Here is a 21,290-nt window from a genome sequence, read left to right on the forward strand (position 1 = left end):
ATTGTATCTTGCCACCCACCAGACAATTCAACTGCATGGATACAATGCAAAAACAAGGATACGCACGACGCAATATTTAAAAAACACGCATATACGATATATGAGCCATACTAGCCAGCTATCCAGACATTATAAAAGCAATCCGGTGTCCCAAATAGTGCCTCTTCATTCCACTTTTAACAGGCTCCATGCGACCAAAAGTAAGGCACACATTGCCATAAATAACTCATACACTTTCTCCCTCATCCGAACAAATACAAAACACCCAACTAGCAATAAAAAATGCAACACAAAACTACCACCACATAGCCCACCGCCTCCCCTCACGAAAGTCGCGCACGATAGTCACTTCGTCATGAGGCTCAAAGTATGAAGAATGAGTAGACAGGTCTACCGCTTCTGCGATACAAAATGCTACATGATCTAGCTTATTTATAATATTGTGTCGAAACTGAAATCAACAAAGTAGTATTTTTGTCTGATACTGAATAAACAAGCATGAAAATCTTGTGAAGACCCTCTGATATTACTGATTGTTGTATCGGTAGAAGACGAAAGAAAATTAGCCGGGTATGAGACCACGCATAATGACGCTTTTGTTACGAATACAACGCGAAGTTTTGTATGTGACCGTCACGAGTCACTAATTCCGCACGAGTCTTGTAAATACAGGGAGGTGCGGGAGGGTTGGCCGGTTCCCGCGCTTTCATTATATGCATGTTTAGAACACCTTATATCATTGTAAACTAAGGTTTTTCAATGGATGCATGCCTTCCAGTTATTGCGTCAAAGTACGGGGGAAATTTTCCATATTTCCGTCAGCCAGTTAAAGTGGGAGAGTTTTCGTTGGATGACACAAGACAGTTTCACCATGACAGCTCCCGCCAGAAATACATGAGCTGGCCATCAAATAAGTCTCTGGACAGTGGTGAAAGCACTGGTGTTTACTTTGATCTTAACTTGCTGATTGACAAAGCTGTTAAGAAGGATGATTCACAGTTGGATGAAAGGCTAGATAACTTGCTTAAATGGATTGTGAGAAACCAGAGTAAGTTTCAGGTGAAAGGATACAAAGGAGAGCTCAACAGGTATGCTGAGAGGACTGTATTCCCTGGTTTGGGCTACAGCTTCTGCATTGTCAAAAATTCACTTTTATGAACACCTTACTGTAAGACCACTTGGTGTGATCAAATTTCTTGTGTGTTTAGAACTGTAATAATGTTTGTGGGACAACAGTATGTAGAGAAAGTATCTTTAATCCAAGCTCTTTGCATGTGATAAGTGTCCTGTAATTTTATATGATGCTTTGTCATTTTTCTTGCAAATAAAGGAATATACATTGTAAATCCCAACCATTAAAGTTGGTAATGTCTGTTTCAGCCTCTCAACAAATTTTGTTTGCTACCGAGGGCTGATGACAAAGCTTATGGTGACACCCTACGAGAATCGGGAACCGTGGATCATATGTGCCTCAAAATGGAGGTGAGGCCAGCTGTGCTGCACTCCTGTTGCTTGCTGTGCTTCCATGTTTGGAGATTCCTCAAGCTTTCCAGAAGGATTTGAGTATTGATGAACTCTCATTATGTGTTCATTTAAAAGGAACATGCCAGATGTTTAGTGCCAGAATGTCTATTGCATTAGCATCTTGCATCATTGTTTTCAATGCATCAGCATCTACACCAGCAAGATAAGCCTTCCGTGGTCCTTTTTGCCACTTTTTCTGTGATTTGGATCCTGCATTCTATGACAGGGACACTATCTACTTGTGTGCCTTTGACACAGAAGAGAAACAGGCGGAGCGGCAGCGTGAGACTGACAGGCAGCGTACCATGACCAGCTGGGGTTACAAGTTTGAGCAGTTTATGATGGCTGGTAAGAAGCTTATTTGCAATGTTTGTGATGAAACAAGCTTAATGTGTCATCAATTGCCTCAACTTGTTTATCTTATTTATTTGCCTGTGGTTACAAATTCCTTCAGGGCCTGAGGGTTAGTAACCAGCTAAGTAGTCATGGGGCTTCAGCTTGTAACTGCCTTTTTGTTTTTCTTTGCAGACCAATGTTCAATCAGGCAATGGTTGGTGAATGAGTGAACTTTTGTGTGCAACCTGCAGGCTAAAACAATGCACCATTGCTGTGTTTGGGCAGGTCATTGGAACCAGTGGTAGTCTCCAATTATGCTAAATTCGAGTATTTTGCTTAAGTTAGGCCAGCTCACAAAGCCTGACATGAAACTACTGGTGGTGTCCATGTGCTGCTTAAACTGCCATGTTGAGTATCTGTTTGCTGTTTGATTGTGACCATGGTTTCAAGCAGCTCAACAGGTCTGCCAAGCACCTGATCCATCTGTCATTTGCATGCCTTTCTCTGGACTGACCATTCTTTGCATGCTGTCTGCCCATATCCCATGTTTTTGCTGTGTTTCCATGGTAACGCTGCTCCCGTGCCGCAGACGCGGCTGACAGCGAGGCGAACCCGCACGTGCCGGTGCTGGAGGGGGAGGAGTTCTGCTGCGTCCTCCGGTCTCGGCTGGGGTCGCACTCGCTCGTATATGGGGCAGAGGTGGATGGCCTGGACCCACACCATACTGGTCAGTGGCGGGTGCGTGACTGGGGACTCGCGCCGGCCGGGTCAGGGACACTAGAGAGTCGCGCCGGCCGGGTCAGGGACACTAGAGACTCGCGCCGGCTGGGTCAGGGACACTAGAGACTCGCGTCGGCCGGGTCAGGGATACTAGAGACATGCGGCCGGGTCAGGGACACTAGGGACTCGCGCCGGCCGGGTCAGGAATACTAGAGACCGCGCCGGCCGGGTCAGTGACACTAGGGACTCGCGCCGGCCGTGTCATGGACTCCAGGGACTCGACCAGCTGGGTCAGGGCACCAGGGTTTCGCGCCGGCCAGGTCAGACACCTGTGGCACGGGCTGGGCAGGCGACAGACAGCGACCACGCGGCCAGGGATGGTAGTGTGCAGCTTTGGTTGCGCCTTCTGTATCGGAATGATGTCGCATTTTAAAACTGTTTTTGCACACGGCTCAAGACGTTCCATGACAGGACTGTCCGCGCTGTTCACTGAGCTTGCTTGCAGTCATGTGAGGGCGTGTCGGATGGAGGACCGAGCGACATCCCTGGCGTGGAGATGGGATCAAAGCCCTGGTGATCGCACTCGAGCGGCGCCTTTTGGTTTGGGCTTTGACAAAGTCTGTTAAGGGTACACAATGCTCATCCTCTGCTTGTTGGTGCTGCTTGGCATTCTCTGATCATTACTGAGTTATACGCAAGCGCAATGTAGTTCTGCGAAGCCTGCATTGTAAGCGAGTTATGACGATCTATTGTTTATCAGTACTGAGGCGGGAGACTGGCTGATTTTTCCTATCAGGCAGCAAGTTAGTTCAGTTGCGGGACGCTGGTTATTATATGAGCAAGCAAACGTATTGTATTGAGCTGTTGCACTAGAATGAAGTTGAAGGAAAGCAACGAAAGCAGAAAGTTAGGCGGAGTTTCAGCCATCAAAGTCACTCATGGTGACTTATGCGGTGACCACCCGTTATGACTTTCAGGCGACCCTTCCACGATGGCACGTTTCGTCGAACTAAAGACGTCGCGCGAGGTGGACAACCAGAGGCAACGCAACACTCTCCGAAGGTGGGGCAGACATCGTGCCTGTCATGACTCCATGCCTGCGCTACCGTACTAGCATGCCCGCAACCCGAGGGCCATGTTTCAGTTAGCCTGCGCTGCTAGTAAGCTGGGGGTGGTTTCATGCTCGGGGACGTCTGACGGGCAGCTGGAAGTTTTTGTCGTTGGAGTTTTGCTTTGTGTTGTCCGATTTCAGCCGAGTTTCTCTGAGGACTGGCTGTTCTAAAGATGCATTGCGATCACCACTTGTTCTGAATGCTCATTGCCACCTTCTGCCTTTGGGGCTTTACGAAGCGCTTAGCTGCTGGGCTATTAGACGTCGCCTGCCTCGTACACTGGCAGGAAGGGCGGGCACCGCGGGGAATCGAACCCCGTACCTCTGGTTTCCCAGACGCGCAGCGGTAAACGCAGACGTGTTAACTACCACACCACTGTCAGCAGCTACTATCACTGTTCGTCCGAGTCCTACCTCAGCAGCGCACGTCCCCTGAGCGCCCGTGGGTCGGCAGGTTCAAGATGCTCAAGTGGTGGGCCCAGTCCTTCCTCGTGGGCATCGAGCGGGTGGTGGTCGGCTTCCGCGACGATGACGGCGTTGTGCACCGGCTGCACGCTTACAGCACGAGACAGCTGCCCAAGGACCAGGTGGGTACCATTGTACCCGCATGAGTACGGTCGAATATTGGGTTGCGCGTGTGAATGCTGGCCGGCTGCTGATGGCGCGCGCTGGCGAACGCCCCGCGTGGTTCAGCCGATGTAGGTGTCGCTGCGTGGAGAGAAGATCAGCATGCACACGATACGCGTGGTGACTGACACTGATTGTCTGACACGCAATGACTATTTTGTGAATGAAATTACTGTTATCAATGTTACCCTAGCAACCACGTTCATATTTTGGTCCTGAAAGTTCTTGGTTCATGTGTGCTTCTTCTCATGCGTCCAGGCTTCGGTATTGCTCCTCGATTTAAAATTTTGCTTTTCAACTTTGTGCGTAGGGGTCGTCCATAAATTGCGTGACGCATGGAAAGGGAGAATGCGGGATGCGGCGTAAGGGAAGCGTAACAGAGGAGTGGGACGGGAGGTTTTAAAGACCGTAATGTTGCGCTCAAATGTGGTTGCAAATCATGTATTTTTTAGACAAGTGAAAACCTTTAGATCGGGTTCAGTTGGCTTCCCCTCCACCGCATGAATCACGCCTGTTATTTGTTTCGTATCTCTAGCTCATTGAAGGGCCCAACTGACGTTACGTTTTTTGGACGTCCTGTTTAATGCAACGTAACCAGGGGGTGGAAGAGGGGGAGTGCACCCGGCGTAACCAGTTCGTAGCCAGAGTTGAGGAGAGGTCAGGTTGAAAGTGGCTAAAAATGCGTAACGTAACTGATGTGCGGCCCCACGTGCCTGTCATTGCCTCAATGTTTGCATATTGTGTGGATGTATTGCCGGCCGACTGACGCGTCGTCCTGGCAGGATTTCTGGTCGCCGGCCGTGTGCATGAACTTCGCCGACGCACTGCTGAGCTTCGTGGCGCGTCACGTGACCGGCGACGACCCGCGCGCCGTCTGGCGGCTGGACTTCCGGCCCGCCGAGCGGCGGGTCACGTGCACGCCGCTGGGCCGCAGCCAGCGCTTCCGCCTGCTGCCGGACTGGTACACGGAGCAGATGTTCCCGCGGGAGCTGGTCACGTGACCGGGCGCGCCGAGCAGACGTGCCGAAGAGGTCCGGTCATGTGACCTAGTGCTGTCGATCCGGTGGGGTTGTGCCGCGTGGCGGGGCCCATTGCGCCGCACAATGCGCTGATTGTGTTACCCAGTGGCTCTGGCCTAGCTGAGCTCGTCACTGACAGCTGCGAGACTGGTGATGACGTCACCGTTCACCCAGCTCTACCGAGCCAGTCACCGGGCAGTTTGATGGGCGGATGGCGTCAATCCTGCGACGTCATCGTCGCCTGGTTTGGTGCTCGTCCCGCCCTGCGTGGGACGAGGGTGGACGGCCGGCACCGCCAGCCCTACCGAGCCAATCACTGGGCAGTTTGATGGACGGATGACGTCAATCCTGCGACGTCATCGTCGCCTAGTTTGGCGCTTATCCCGCCCTACGCGGGACGAGGGGGGAATGCCGGCACCGCGGTGGGAGGAACTGGGCGCCAAGTTCGTCAACGCTCGTGTTACGTACGACCTTTCCGCGTGGTCTCTAGCAGCGCAGGACTGCGAACCGCTTCCACTGCGGCCATGTCGCGTTTCCATGCTTCTTTTTTCGGATGAATCCCATGAGGTATATTTTTATAAGCTGTCCTCGACAGCCCTCTATTTTATTCTGAGTGTGTGGGCATGACGCCCACCTCTGGGTGTTTTTGCCTTCTCGCAGCTCGGTGCTCACTGTGACGGGACCAAATGCAAGCAAATCCCAGTGGATGGTTTATGATTTATGATGGCTTGTGATGCACGCAAAGCAAGACGGGTCATGGGGGTCGCGTACGAGAGCACTGTGGTGGGTACTGACTCGCCACACGTCCACCTCCCATTAATCCGAGCAAGAGGTTCAGCACTTACAACACTTGTATTTGACTAGTCATTCTGGAATTCCACACCACTTGTCAATCGACACAAATGATTGTGCAAAGCTTCACGTGTCACGGACGATTACACGGCAGTTGTAAATCCACGTAACTGCACTCAAGCCATGTTCAGGCCAATTAAAACGCCCGATCCTCCGTCCGTGTCCTTCCCGTGAACAAGCGATTGCAAGTACTCACACAAATAGCAATGTCGTCTCTCACACCCGCTCCATGATAACCAGCATGAAGAATCAGGCGTCCTGCAGATACTGCACTGAAGCAGAACACGTCGAGAAACACATCCACAGTGCCGGCACGTGCCATTCGATCCGCCCCATTTTGAACACTGCTGCCACTACGCTGACGCGCGCGCCGGGATGGCAAGAGCCAGATCCGACGATCGACGACGGAGAGTCAGCGACTCCTGGCATCGACTTCACGCCCATTTCAGGATCTCGCCTCGGTCCTACCCACAGTTGGCTCCACGGGAGGGGATGTTTGTAAGGACTGTCCGCGGCCACGGCGCCCGCAGCTGACCCACGAGAGCGCGCCTCCGAGACCGCCGCTGCCTGCGCTACGACCGACCGCCCTGTCCCAGCCGTGCGGTGGCTGAGGCGAACCGGAGCGACCCCCTCCCCCCTCGAGCTCGCGCGAGCCGCCGCCAGTAACACGCCGGGCCGCTGGCAACACACGTCCGCCAGTGCCTTCGCCAGGACAGGACTCCGCCAGGGCTCGGCCGTTGCGCATGACATAGCCGCTTCCTCGCTGAAACACGGGAGCCAGCGCGACTCCTCGAGGCTCCCCTGCCATGGCAGCAGCTGCAGCAGCTGCAGCTGCTTGTTGACTGCCATGTGCGGGAGGAGAAGCTGCCTCACCGCGTGCGGTCACGGCGGCTGCAGCTGCTTGTTGAAGACCACCATGAGCAGGAGCAGACAGCTAGCGGTGACGGCCACTGTCGTGCCCACTAGCACCAGCTCCAGGTCTCGCAGGTCCCCCAGCGGCACGGGCAGCACTACCGTCGGGCCCTGGCGGCGGCCGGTGGCGGCGCGGTCAGCCGTATGCACGAACGAACGCATGCATGCATGCATGCATGCATGCATGCATGCACGCACGCACGCACGCACGCACGCACGCACAGCACGCACGCACGCACGCACGCACGCACGCACGCACGCACGCACGCACACACACACACACACACACACACACACACACACACACACACACACACACACACACACACACACACACACACACACACACACACACACACACACTACGCACACACGTACACTGCCCAATAGCTGGGGATTAGTGACAACGCACGCACCCACGCACCCACGCACGCACGCACGCGCGCGCGCACACACTGCCCAACAGCTGGGAATTGGTGACGCTAGGGAGCAGAGGCAGAAATGCGTCAAGATGCAAGGCTTCCGTTGGGGTTACTTGTAGCTACCTGGCGAAAAGCTTAACAGTTTTGAAGAATACAAGACTACATCAGACAACGAGGTTGTCGAGCATTACCATTTCGTTCAAGCTTGGGTTAGTGAACCACGGTATTAAAAGACGTCCGCGCCGCAGGACGATGTTATGGCCATATGACGTTATACTGACGTGATCCAGCTGGATGGGTTCGTAGCTGCAGGCGGTTCCACCCACCGCCCGGCACGGCAGTGACGTCATAGCGCAGCTACATCCGTCCACGCTGTCCCAGTCGCAACCCAGGTACACCTGGCGTCGCAAGAGAACCAATCACAACCTGCCTCCGCCCGGTGCCACCCAGTGCCACGGAAAATGCATTACATATTTTGCAAGGATACCTTTGGGATACGACTCTGCTAACTATGGCTAGTCGAGCGTGTCGTAACCCATTTTTCGAGAGGAACGACAATCCAACGGATGGTTTTCGGTAAAGTGCTTCCACGAATTACGCGGTCCCGTTGCGGTCCGTTTGTTTGTTTGGCATCTGACTTTATTGGCCAGTTGGAAAAATCAAGGTGAAGATTGGCAGCTGTTGGCCAGTTGCCAACACGGCGTCGGAACGCTGACTGGTCTGCTCCGCAACGGGCCGGGTCGGGGTTCTGCTACCCGAGCTGTATGAATGGCCGAGTAGCTGGAAAACGACGCGCGCAGTCCGCCAGCTCTTCAGGCGTCGAGGTGCCGCCGATCTGCTCACGTTAAACACGTGCAAGCATCTCATTAAACCTGATTTTGGATGCATCAGTGGTTATGCGCGAGCGAATCAAGCTGATCACGAATAACGTCTATAACCGGCTGACTGGCAAGGCTGCCCGGTCACCCCGCGGAAGCTCGCGCGCGGCTGTGAGGCACGCTGTCTCATCCCAGCTCAGAAGATGTCGGTGATGCGGATGCGGACGTGCTGCTAGGATGTCTTTCCCTGGGTAGCCTAGCCCGACTCAGCCCGAAGACATTGTCATTCGGGTTTTTATCGACGGGTGGCCATCGGGCCATCATCGAGGTCACTCATATCGCGTCATGCACGGAAGCAGGGTTTGCGAGAACTCACTGAGATCGGGAACACACGTCAGGTCTGACAATGTAATGGCAGATATCCTCGCCACTCATGGAGTCGTCCCGCCTTTACGCAGCTGTGAGGTACTTACTCCCCCCGCTGTAGAGAGATTCCTATGGCATTACACACTAGCTGCTGCGCCGCTGCAGACTGGGCCTCATTTCACCGCAGCCCCACTACCACTACGCTATAGCCTTCCGCCCACGCCACTCCCACCTGCCTCTCACGGCGCTCCAGCCAGACTTACACCTAGATCCTGCCTACCTCTCACCTCACTCCAGCCCAGATTTCACCTCGCTCCAACCCGCCTCTCACTCCACTCCCGCCTGCCTCTCATCCCGCAACACTCTCGCATCTTCACCCTGTTCCAGCCAAACGCTCCCCGCCATAGCCCGCCTCTCACCGCGCTCCAGCCAACTAACTCCGCTCCAGCATTGCTTCTCATCCTGTTCCAGCCGAACGATCCCCGCTACGGCCCGCCTCTCACCGCGCTCCAGCCAACCTATCTCCGCTCCAGCTTGCCTCTCACCCTGTTCCAGCCAAACGCTCCCCGCTATAGCCCGCCTTTCACCGCGCTCCAGCCACACTACCGCTCCAGCAATGATTCTCACCCTGCTCCAGCCAAACGCTCTCCGCTCCAGCCCGCCTCTCACCCCGCTCCACACTGCCTCTCACCAGCACCATACCGCCTCTTGTCCCGTCCTGTTCATTCCAGACCGTCTCTCACTCCACTGAAGTCCGCCTCTCGTCACACTCCAGCCGGTCCCTCCCCCCACTCCAGCCGGCCTCTCACCCCACTCAAATGAGCGCCAAATGACTACCGCAGTCGGCGCGCCCTAAAACACCAACCAACAACAACAACCCCACTCAAATCTGACTCCCCGCCGCCACACCTGAAGCAGCCCTGCCGACGCCTCGCCGGCCGCCATTGGCGGCAAGCCTCACCCGGGGCGGGTCAATGTAGACGGGCCGCCACCCGCTCCGTCTCGTCGGCCCGCTGGTAGCGCGCGTGCACCGGCAGTGTTATCTGCACAGTCACGTGACCCGTCTGTGGCCGAAAAAGATGCAGGTCAAAGGGCTAAGCAGGCTGCCCGGGCGTCTGCTAGCAGCGATGATGAGACGAGATGGGGGACCAGACTGTTGATGTTGCGTGTTCGGACAAAATCCTTTTTCGAAAGCTGAAGGTGATTGCATGGTGTTGATAACGGTAATGACGTGGGCCATGCATATGTGCGACTTCTTTTTTCCATGTTATATTTTTTAATGATTTGTATGGTGGTGAAAAACATCACGACGCCCGGGGTTATATAAATTATTTGTAACACCATGTCTTCCGTAATCATACTGCTATCAGTTGATCTCACTGCCTAATTCAGCTGCTAACCACATGTCTCACCTGCGCACCCTCTGTGGCATTTAGCTCCGCCCACGCCAGCACCCGCAGCCAATCGGAGTCATGTGCCATGGCTTCGACGTCGACGGGGCCATCGACGCGGTATTGGTTGCTATGGAGACGGGCCAGCTGATAGGGGTCGACATACATTCCGCTGGGCAGCCGCTCGACGATCAAGACCCGACAGCCAGTCATGCTGGCAGACCAGGGCAGCTCCAGTGATGTCACCAGATCCCTGTTACAACCAGGGCACCCAATGTGGTGTTAACTCATACCACAGAGATAGCCAAATCTGGTTGTTCTCATGGGACCTAAGCTCATCAATAGTTCAGAGTTAACATTGCTTAAAAAGAGCATCCCACCTTGGTGTACTTAGCACTTGGTGTTGCCCACTACACACACACTTGGTACATCAATTGCGACGATTCAATCCGTAATATCAGTTTACTCGAAATCCTTTTGAAAAGCTCAGAATTTCGATTGGAGGTAGGCAGCCCTGCAGGAGAAATCTCATTTGACTATCTGCTCACCACGATAAAGTAAAACATTGTCTGCCTTGCGTTTTCCATATTTCTTATGTTTACGACACAACAATGTGTGAAAACGTTCGCGCAATGAACATCATCAAAGCTTAAACATTTAAGACAAATTTATGTGAATATGAAGCTATCATCCTACGAATTCAACAAAACATTATAACATGGCCTTAATTTCTCCATATGTTTAGCACAATGGCCTTTTGGGGCACACGCTTTGGGAATGGGAGCACTACATGATCTATGCAACGCACTGGTTCAATCATGAACCAACCAGCTTCTGGTAAAAGTCCTTTACTGCTGGGCCAACGACAGTCGCTCTCAGCAGAAGAGGTGTGCACTGTCATTGTCATGACGACAGTGGTCGCGCCCACACAGAAGAAGCTAGTGTTGCTCCAAAGCATTGACAGTGTAATTTGGAACAAAAAATTATCAAAATTGATTCCCTCCTCATGTCCTGACAGTGCGGCAGTGGTGCCACCCAGTGACATAATTGGACACAACTAGTCCTGAGGTTTCTCTAGAGCTTTTTGAAATATGTCCTGAGGTATGCCACTCCAGTAAAGAAAATTGTACTGATACAGAAAAGACCTTCAGCAAAGAATCCCCTTACAGCACATTTTGAGAAATCATGGGTGCTTTAAGCCCTGTGGACAGTAATCCAATCAGTTTTTTCAGTACAATCAGGTTACAAGCGAGCTTGGTATTAAGCTGGGTATTTGGTATACCTTCATACAATGCCCTTCATGTCAAATGAAAATGGATGATGATGCCTTTTGAAAAGACCCTAATCACCTCTACAAATACCTTTCCATGAATTTGAGATTGTTATGTTTGATGGGTTGTATATGTTTTGGAATGGAAGCATGAAAAAAGTATATGACATAACTTAACACACAACCTATATGACAAAAACTTTATATACACATCAAAATAAATTGTCAGAAATATCAAAAGGATGAATGCAAGTAGCTGCTACTTCTACTGTCAAATCATGTGTGAGATAATCTTAAAATTAAATTCCTATGCCATTTTACCTCCCAAATCAGTCTAACCCCTCTCAATAGTACTTGCCTACCTAGACTACCTAGAGAATCCTGAATCACACATCTTTAGCACAACCTTAAAGCAGTGCTCAATGGGGCACCATTAAGTTTGGCATCACATTTATGTTTTGCAGTCCTACAATGGAGATTTACCACACTCAATCACAAATGTCAGAACCAAAAGGAGCACAAGTGTCATACAACTGGCTGAAAACTTTTCTGGCAAAAGCCACAATATGCAAATCCATCTAAAACAGCAAGCTACTGGCAACCAATGGATGGTCCAACAATAAAGCTATGCATCCTGGACCTCAACTCCAAATAAGCCATGAATCATCCCTGCCAACAGACACGTTTCCTCATACCACCCACCTATGAAATCCATCCTTCTGTAGTTCTCTGGTGATTGGAATGCTGAGGTCGTGACAGCAGTCTAAGGAATAAGCCTTGTTGCAAAGAATGAGAAAAAGCACGACGCTATGCATTTTCCCCGATCCCATTTTCCTACGCATCCGGGTAACGTAAATCAAGCGCTGAGCATTTGACTAGCCATGTCATTATCGTCCATACAGATGCATTTTATTCCATAATTATTCACAGCACGCGGCGCCCCACAGCACCCCGGACACCCCCACGGCCTCTTTCACATATGATGCCTATGGTTATATAGCCCCTGCTTGGTTCTATTTCTTGTCGGTCCAACGCAAGATTGGTTAACTTGGCGCAGCTGCTTCTTTCATGGATTACTACTATTTTACTGCTACCCACACAGTCGACTCAGCGTCAAAAACGCGTCGCATTATTGCAAATGATTGATATTCAACAGTCAGGTTGTTACCATGTTACCATGTTACCATGCTATGCATCATGTTACCAGTGATGGATAATATGATGACCTAATGTTATCACATTCGTGCGCAATGCTTTTGACATTTGTGCACAACCGAGACTGGCACCGGTTCTGGACCAGCTGCCGCTGGCGCTGGTCCAGCTGCTGTTGTTCGCCCGGAACTTCAGTCGCTTTGGACCATCGACACCGTTTCACCGATCAACATGAAGCCTGTAAAACATCGCGGACGAATGGTTGTTTGTAAATGTAACGCCGCATCATTTTAACCCAAGCTTGAAATGCCAGTGGGATTTCTTTTTGTTTCGGTCCTATCTATGTCACCAAAACCCATCAATGGTTCAATATGCCAAAACATCACTGGGTTCGGACATCACCGACTCCAGCGATGGTTGCATCCATGCCTCGACCAATACCGATTGTCTGGAACCTAGACCAGCGTGGTGGGGTTCACGCAGCACGCTGTCTTTCTGCGCGTCGCCTCGACCCACTGTCCGCCCATAGACAAGTGCCGTTTGCACTATAAGCTCCTCTAAACGGAGCGACTAATGATTCTTCGCCTCTAATTCCTCTGGTTTCCGAGAGGTATCATAAATTCCGAAGAGCTCCCGAAGACCGGTTTTTTTGGCTTATGGTCATGACTTGCGCCATGCATGAACTCACATGTTTGCCAGAACGATTATCTGTTTTCTCTCCGCTCAGTATTAAGTCTACGTCGCGGTGATGCCTGGCCGCCGAGACACAGATACTGTTTCCTATCCTTGTCGTTCAGTTTATCGTTTCGCGATCCAAAAGTCACGTTTTCCATGTTATGGAGTGGGGAGATAAAACACTGGCAGGTGTGCAGCGTTGTAGAAATCCGCCACCAGATGGAAGAGGGCGCACTTTCTGCTTTGAAATCATACGCTACAATTTTGAAAAAGTAGCATACTGTTTGAACATGCAGCACAGTCCTTCAAAGCGTGCTTGCATGGAATTGCATCGCATTAATTTGGTGTGCGTTACGGCCGACGGAACTTCCGTTAGATCCTGATGGCAACGTGACCACGGCATTCATCTTATATTTAGTTACTCCTCTATCCTCCACACCTGGATGCTTCAATCTATGCATAAGGCAAGAAACCAGCTTCATGATGTAGGTGGCATCGTCTGCAGGCTTCTAAACTGGCCCGACGGCAATCGACCTGTACGCTACCAATATCACAGCATGCGCGAGAAGGGCATGATAATATATATATATATATATATATATATATATATATATATATATATATATATATACATAGTGAAAACCATTTGTGCAAAGTCCAATCTGCTGCAGGCTCAAACATGTGCGTTGTCAGAGCTGATGCAGCGGCATAACTGATGTCTGTTAAGTAACAAGCGCTTCAGAATAGTTGTTTGCCACGGAAGTTCAACATAGGCCGTTATGGCCTCCTCAATTTTAACATGCGGTCACAAAAGAACAAATCCTAATGCCGATGAGCGATGCAATGATTGAGAGCTGTTCGATGTGCTCTGGTGCTCTGGCACACACACTGGAAGACTGCTCGGTGTGCTATCGTGCTCTGGCACACACACACTGGAGGACTCAGTGTGGTCTCGTGCTCTGACATACACTGGAAGACTGCTTGGTGAGCTCTCGTGCTCTGGCACATACACTGGAAGACTGCTCTGCCGGTGGAGGGGATTAGCGCAGTACCTCATGTTCGTAACCAATAATGTGTCATAACACGTAATGCTCGAAACACCTAATGTATCACAACTACTAATGTGTCATGACCTCTAATGTACCATAACCCTTAATGTTCGCAACTCCTAACGTATCAGAAATCCTCATGTTCATAACCTCTTATATACCATTGCCCACACACACGCTGGAAGACTGTCCGGTGTGCTCTCATGCCCTGGCACACTCACCAAACGACTATTTGGTGTGCTCTCGTGCTCTGGCACGTACATTGGAAGACTGTTTCGCATTTTCAACTTGCGATTGTATGAACATTTTATTGTATTTAACAGCGTCTACGTTTTTCTCCCCGCAGCGCTCTCATGTTTCTGACTGCCGTGAAATTAGAATGTCATAAAAGGTCAAACGCAGAAGCTCGTGAAGATTTCGACTGTTCATGAGACTTCTCGTACAAAACTGAAACACATTGGTAACCACCCACCGATACGGTGGCTCTGCCGGAAAACCACCGTCAGCGGGACCACGGATGAATGCTTCCATTTAATTGGGTATAATCCGCACCAAAAGTTCATGCTTCCATCAAGCGGTAAAGCGCGATACCCTGCCACTCGAAGGCAGGCAGCAGACGGGCTCGCGATTACGGCCGCGTGGAGCACGGCACGTACGCTGTGTATAACGCCTCGAGGAAAAACGGAGCGGACACCGCCTTCAGCGCCACGGCGCATCATGCGTTGCGCGTACTGACAGAGATACGACAAATGGCATAGCACTTCAGATTCGGCCCCCCGAAATTTGCCAGGGATGCGACAGATCGCATCGCACTTCGAATCCGGCCCCCCGGAACACAGCGGATCCGGCCCCCCGAAATTGGATGTTTCAGCACTGCACCTTTATCGATGCATGAAGCAAGTGACGTCAACAACTTAGCATTTCTGTCGGGTCCCCATCGCACCATCACCACCATACAACGACATTTAACGCACGACACGCCAACACACGAACTTCGCCAACGCGACCGGTGGCGTTCATGTGTGCCTGCCTACATTGTCTGTGAACGGTGGCCCCGCCGTCCACCTGCTCCATCGGCTGGTGGCGCACACCATACAGGCCCCGACAGTGTGATCAATGCAGGCTATGTTGACGCGTCACCGCGGAAACACGGCCCGCCAGCTGTCCGTGGTGCGTGTCACGGCTGGGGCTACATCGCGGCTCTTTCCTGCCAGCATCGCGTCGGTTGGTGGTTGAACAGGACAGCTTCGAATGCGTTGATGCGTCGTCACGAAAACATCGCCCGTCTGCCCCTGTGATGCGCGCCGCGGCTGTATCGCGACGCTGGAACGCTGCCCAGCAGCAGCGGAGGACCAAAGGGTTAAATGTCACGCGGCTAGTTCTGGAAGGAAAAAGCTGCCAATGAAAACTGTCGTAGGCCGATAAGTCGAAAATACATTAGGTTCTGACGGATACTGGTTAGGCTCTGAGACATTCGATAAGAATTGATATTAGCTCCTCATTCAGCGTGTTGAGTCACACGATTTGACACATTTTGCATCGAAATGAAAAATATTCAAATGACGATTTGTTGTTGGCGTAAACACAGGTAATCATAGCGATCAAAATGGACAATAGGTGAATGCTAAACGTCGACAGCGTATTGCTTAACAGAGACCAAGCCCCGATTTGAATAGGCACATCTACATGTTTTGGCCGCAAATCAGTTGTAAATGTTTTGTTGTTATTTTGCTTTATTTGTTGTTGTCAAAAATGTTTACCCTTTCTTCTGAATCGAATGATGCAAACAGCAACATGAGATATGTGTTTGAGCATGCACGCTCGCAGTCTTTAGGGGCGAAAAGGCCGACGCTCACCAACGTTTACAGGCTTCGTGTAGGCTGCGCCACATTATGACACGAGGCATGGGCGAACGAACGGTCAAAAAGACCACGCGTCTTAAAGCAGTCAGTTCGAAGCCTGCATGAAATCAACTCGTGCGTATGAAAAACACTTCGGGTCGGGGTTTACCTAGCCCTCAAAATTTAACAGATGGAATATGTGCCCGAGTCTTACAATTGAACTGTGCAAATAGCTTTTAAGGGGCTTTCGGGAGCACCATTTCCCGACACATGTTCATCTCGCACGCGACGGCACCTGATGTTACCCGCGGCACTCAGCGCTGCTCGATTCCACAGAAGCTGCAACGCCGGGAATCGGTATTTCTGCTCGTAAAGATTGCGCATGCTCAAATTGTGTTATGCAATTTCGTCTCTAACCGATTCTGGAGAAGACGGACGTTCTCAGGCAAGCATGGCGCCGACCCCGCGATTCAACTTTCTGACCTTTTTCGATTCACCTTGTTGAATACTGAGAAACCTTGCACCTTCCCAGTCAGAGGACCTGGCGGGTAGAGCACTGGAGGGCACATAACCTGTTCCGGTCAGGGACTGAAGGCCGCTCCGCCTCAGCCTGGGGTACCAACCGGCTGCCATTCTGGCGACACAGAGGCCGGCGCCCCCCCCCCCCCCCCCCCCTGTCTATCAGGAGACCCTCAGAGGGATATCTCATGTATCGGTTCAGTCCCTGACGCGGGAGGCCCTCTGACTGAGGCAGGATGGATGGGCCTCGGTAGGCCTCGGATGGATGCAAGGGCCCCAGTGACGCAAAAAATGATTCATTAATGGCAAGGAGAGTTCAAAAGCTGGCACAGGGACTCCGGCTCAGCTCATCTCAGTCCTTGACTGAAACGGGGCAGAGGGAACCTTGCTAAATACTGGGGCTCCCTACGACACAGAGTCCCGGCTTTGTTTTATTGCACATCCGATCTTAATCAGTGTCCAGATTTCTTCTTACCTTCTCCTTAATAAGGCTAACGCAAGAAACCCCTGACATTCGGGAGCGCCACTCATTCCTGATCGTAAAATGTGCCCCCGGCCAACCCGGGTCCCCTTGTGAAACAGGACCCCTGCTAGAATCCTGTCAGGCACTGTGGGTGGCTTGACCGCCATAGGTGCCCGTATTGTCTCAGAGGCTCCGACTAATGCGAGAGCTCGTCAGCAACAGCCACGCGCTTCGTTCTTGTCCATATTTGGGAAGAGGGCGCCAGGCTCAGACCGACGCAGAGCCGGCTAATCGGTACTTATGGTCCCTGGCCGACATGGGGGTCCTCATCGTCCCAGGAGCGCGATCGGCGTAACAGGTCGTCTGACTGACATTTGAGAGTCCGTCACTGCGGGCCGGGGGCACAGACAAAGCCTTGGCAAGGAGGGGAGGGGGGACACAGGGCTGACAAAGGCTCCGTGATTGTGAAAGTCTCGTCCGAAAGGAAATCGCGGATTTGGCCAGTCGTTAATAAGATGTTTTTGGTTGTCATTTTTTTCTGCTTTTCTTCTATAACTTGAGCAGAACCCAGAAGGCACCTTAATATCAAAATTGCTTGAATTTATCAACCTCAGATATCAAGGTCCTATAGAAATCTGCCAACAAATTGCATCAACTGACCAAGCCATGTTTGTCTGGAAGTGCTCGACATTTGGTCACAACCGATCAGTGATACAAGCTGTGCGACATAGTTTTCAACACGCCCACTCGCGAATCTCAGAAACAAAAACCTCGACATCAGGCGCTGCAACCTTTATAAGCCACGGAGCGTCGGCCCCGTGGCTAACACTAAGCCATGTGTAACGGCTGACAAAATTGATGGCGCATCTAAAATAAGTGTTTTTGAGCGCTTTAGGACATCACATGGAGCATTTAATTGGTGGTTCGGACGTACATGTCACCTGTGCGATTTTCATATTGACGAAGAAGAAAGGCCTTTACAGCACCGCGGAGTGGTGCTGAAATCTGGATGTTGAACTGGAAGAGTAAAGAAAGAATCTTCATTTTTCGTGTTACCGCAGCCAAAATTCTGTCCAGCAGACGATCTCCAAGTTGTGAAAAAATCTCCAGCCTAATTTTTGGACGGTACGCTAATTTTGAAGGACATTCGGAAGCATCATTTCACGACGGTCGTTCTCAGGCGCACGGCGCAAGCCGCCTGGTGTTATTTGCAATGTCTGACGCCATTGGGTTATAATGGAACTGCAACGCCGACACTCGCTGTCCTTTCTCCCGAGATCACGGGTGCACAGGGTCAAAGCTTTCTAATGCAATTTGTTTCACTAGTCAGTTCTGCTAAAGAGTCAACGCTCTAAGGCATACATGGAATAGGCTTGTTCAATTTTTGATTGAATTCGATCCACTTTATTCAACACTACTGAGATCCTTACTTTTTTCCGGGAATGGGCTCCCTTGAGAAGAACACAAGGGGTACATTACTGTTCAAGTTGAAGGGCTTAAGGGCCATTCCATCCCACTGAGGGATGTTTTCCGGCTGCCATTCTGGCGATAGGGGACGGGATCCCTGGCTAGTCCGGAGGCCCTAAGAATAATAGACCATATCACATCGGTCCCCCACCCGGACGCGGGAGGCCTTCTGGTACGCGTAGTCCGCAATTGACCCCGGACCGACGCATGGCCCCGTACTGACGCAACAACATCCCTAATCGCCGCAAGTGGTCCAATGACTTGCACATGGACTCCAGTTAAGCTTAACGGCCCATGCTGGAATTAAGTTGGAGGGCCTACCGTTCGGGACTGGGGACCCCGACTGGCACGGCACTCTTTTAATGCCTTAATGTGAACAATTGCCATCAGCTTTCATTTTCATTTTCATTTTCAGAGACCCTCTCCTACGACCAGCGCAGGATGCCCTCTGCTGTTCGGAGTTTTGACCCCACCCCTGTTCAGCAAATGTTCCACTGGCCAACTCTAGCCCCCTTGTTGACGCAGGACACTTTTTAAGCACTACCGGAGCGCCGCACTGTTGCAGGAGCTCAGACCAATGTAGATCGTGGTAGCTGCCTTGTTCCTGCTTGGGAAATGGGCCCCAGAACTCAAATTTACACGGAACCGACAGTTTGGTGCTCGTGACCTTTGGCCGAAGTCGAAGAGCTCACTGCCTCAGTGGTCCCCACTCGGTGCAGGAGGCCCGTAACTAACATTTGAGATCACGGTCTTACGGGGGGGGGGAGGGGGGGGGGGGGTCCTAAGTGTGACCTCATACCCTTCCGACCCTTCAGCCTACAAAGTAGGCCGTTCATTTTTGGTCTCGAGAGACCTTTCGGCCACCCTTCGGGCCTCTCCCCATGGCTCCAGCCCAACTCGGGGCCACTTGCCGTCACAGGACCCTTGTTAGGCCCCTTGTGGTCCCTGGCCGACACAGGAGTTTGTTATTGCGGCAGGGATCCTGAACAGTGCAAATCTTGGGCTCCCGCCTCATTCCTGCTTGAGACATGGGTCCCAAGAGCACAGGCAGACACGGAGCCTACTTTTTGGCGCCGTGTAGAGACCCTATGTAAAAGGTACAGACATCCCTATTAAGAGGGCCCTTATGAAACCCTCCGACCAAAATTTCATCTCACGGTACTACGGGGGAGGGGAGGGGCAGCCCCAAGTGTAATCGGGGCCTTATAAAAGACCCCATGTAAAAGGTACAGATATCCCTATTGAGAGGGCCCTTATAAAACCCTCCGACCAAAATTCCACCTCACGGTACGGGGGAGGGGAAGGGGCAGCCCCAAGTGTAATCGGGACCTTAATCTTTGGTCCCGACGAGCCATTCAGCCCCATTTCGAACCCCCGCCAACACGGCTGCTGGGGACTCCGGCCACTTGCCAACACAGGCCCCCCCGTTAAGCACTGCGGGCCCTGACCGACCCTCCTGCGGTTTCAGTGAACTCGCTTGATGCAAATCGCGGGCCCGGCCTTGCTCCTGCTTGGGAACAGGGTCCCCCGGTCCCGGTTTCACACTGACAGGGAGTCAACCGCTCAGTGCTGGCGGTCTCTGGTCGATTTATGCACCCGCATTGTCTCGGGGGTCCTGAAACGGTGCAGGAGGATCGCTAACTGATATTTTTTTGGGCAAGGCTCTATGAGACACGATTCCTTATGTGGTCAAAACACAGTACTTCGGGACCTTAACCTCTTCAACCGGACACTTGATGGTCGGTTCCGGTCTGCTGTCCGGGCCCCTCTACGGACCTCATCGAACACTTCCCTCGGTCGACTCGGGGCCTCTTGCGAACACAGAACCCTCTGTTGGCACCCCGGATTCCTGACAGAGGCCCCGTGAGTCGATAAGGGCCCATATGGCATATGACATAGGGCCCCGACCCAATGTAAGAATGCGGTACCGGTGTTGCCTCACCGACATATATGCCCTTATCGACTCATACGATTCTCATAAGGGGCCCGTATCAGCACAAAAGGCCCTCTGATTGCCACTTGAGGGCCCGTCTCGGCAGGCCCTTCAATCGGGCGCTTGATCGTCGGTCCCGATGGGCCCTCCAGGCTTTTTGAGCCCTCTCGAACACTACCTTTGACCGACTTGGGGCCCCTTGCCAACACAGGGTCCCCAGTTAGGCGCTGTGGGCCCAAACGGACGCTAGAGCCCCAACCAATACAGATCACTACCTCTGGCTATGACCCTGCTTGGGAAATAAACCCTCAGGCCCATGAAGACGCGAGACCCACTGTGCGTGGCTGGTGGTGCCTAACCGCCATATGGGCCCTTATCGACTCACGGTCAGCGGGCAGATGAGGCGGGCAGCGGGCAGACCCTGATCAGCGGGCAGAACCATCTGGCTGGCATTGGAGTGCCAGGCCCTACAGGCCAGAGCCCCTGAACACGACCTCCAGCAGGCCTTTCGGATCATTCGCGCTCTCCAACCGGGCCCTAAACCGTAGGTCCAAGAGGTGCCTCGGGCCCGCGAAACCTGACGGAACATGCGCCCACTCTGCCTGCACAGGACTCCGTAATGCGTCCTACGGCCAGCTCTATGGGCTGTTGAAGTCCTTCATACTCCGGAACTGACCACCGGCCAGATACCGACAACTACTCCGCGCGCGCACCTCCTTGCATGCTCAATCCTATGCCTTAGAATACGGGAATCCCCCGTCGTCTGTGCCGGGCAGCACAACTTGTCGGTGCGGGTCGCGGCCACGATCACGTCATCGTTCGG

The 21,290-nt window shown here is 52.1% G+C and overlaps 2 protein-coding genes and 1 long non-coding RNA gene across 4 annotated transcripts in view; 1 reads left to right on the forward strand and 2 right to left on the reverse strand.

Moving 5' to 3' along the window:
- The window catches only part of LOC119095058 (ER membrane protein complex subunit 1), a 36,296-nt gene extending 35,861 nt beyond the window's left edge, over positions 1-435 (reverse strand). The window contains exon 1 of the mRNA XM_037217957.1: positions 315-435. The gene's annotated coding sequence lies outside the window, so the exon portion shown is untranslated. The remainder of the gene's footprint in view (positions 1-314) is intronic.
- Positions 436-661: 226 nt separating this feature from the next.
- On the forward strand, positions 662-6,069 carry LOC119095296 (decapping and exoribonuclease protein). Of its 2 annotated transcripts, none has more exons than XM_037218153.1 (7): positions 662-1,088; positions 1,381-1,482; positions 1,751-1,872; positions 2,450-2,587; positions 3,558-3,642; positions 4,146-4,278; positions 5,101-6,069. In XM_037218153.1, exons 1-7 carry the CDS (start codon positions 760-762, stop codon positions 5,317-5,319), a joined length of 1,128 nt encoding a protein of 375 aa, XP_037074048.1. In that variant the 5' UTR covers positions 662-759; the 3' UTR covers positions 5,320-6,069. The 2 variants fall into 2 exon arrangements, with proteins under 2 accessions (XP_037074048.1, XP_037074049.1); XM_037218154.1 differs by having other exon boundaries at positions 1,064-1,088; positions 1,783-1,872.
- A 104-nt stretch (positions 6,070-6,173) lies between these two features.
- Positions 6,174-12,344, reverse strand: LOC119095298 (uncharacterized). The gene is made up of 5 exons (XR_005093852.1): positions 12,071-12,344; positions 10,120-10,351; positions 9,669-9,771; positions 7,805-7,921; positions 6,174-7,212 (listed from the first exon to the last, which is right to left on the reverse strand). It is a non-coding gene; the product is annotated as an uncharacterized LOC119095298 (long non-coding RNA).
- Positions 12,345-21,290: the final 8,946 nt, after the last annotated feature.

The sequence above is a fragment of the Pollicipes pollicipes genome, unplaced genomic scaffold (genome assembly GCF_011947565.3).
Source record: "Pollicipes pollicipes isolate AB1234 unplaced genomic scaffold, Ppol_2.1 Scaffold_4219;HRSCAF=4965_pilon_pilon_pilon, whole genome shotgun sequence".
NCBI classification, from domain to species: Eukaryota; Metazoa; Arthropoda; class Thecostraca; order Pollicipedomorpha; family Pollicipedidae; genus Pollicipes; species Pollicipes pollicipes.

Excerpts from the sequence above, each read along its gene's own strand:
- LOC119095296 (XM_037218153.1), top strand. The coding sequence starts at position 760 with ATGGATGCATGCCTTCCAGTTATTGCGTCAAAGTACGGGGGAAATTTT. Across the intron at positions 1,873-2,449 it reads TGAGCAGTTTATGATGGCTG|ACGCGGCTGACAGCGAGGCG; the intron begins GTAAGAAGCTTA and ends CCCGTGCCGCAG. Across the intron at positions 3,643-4,145 it reads CAACGCAACACTCTCCGAAG|GTTCAAGATGCTCAAGTGGT; the intron begins GTGGGGCAGACA and ends GTGGGTCGGCAG.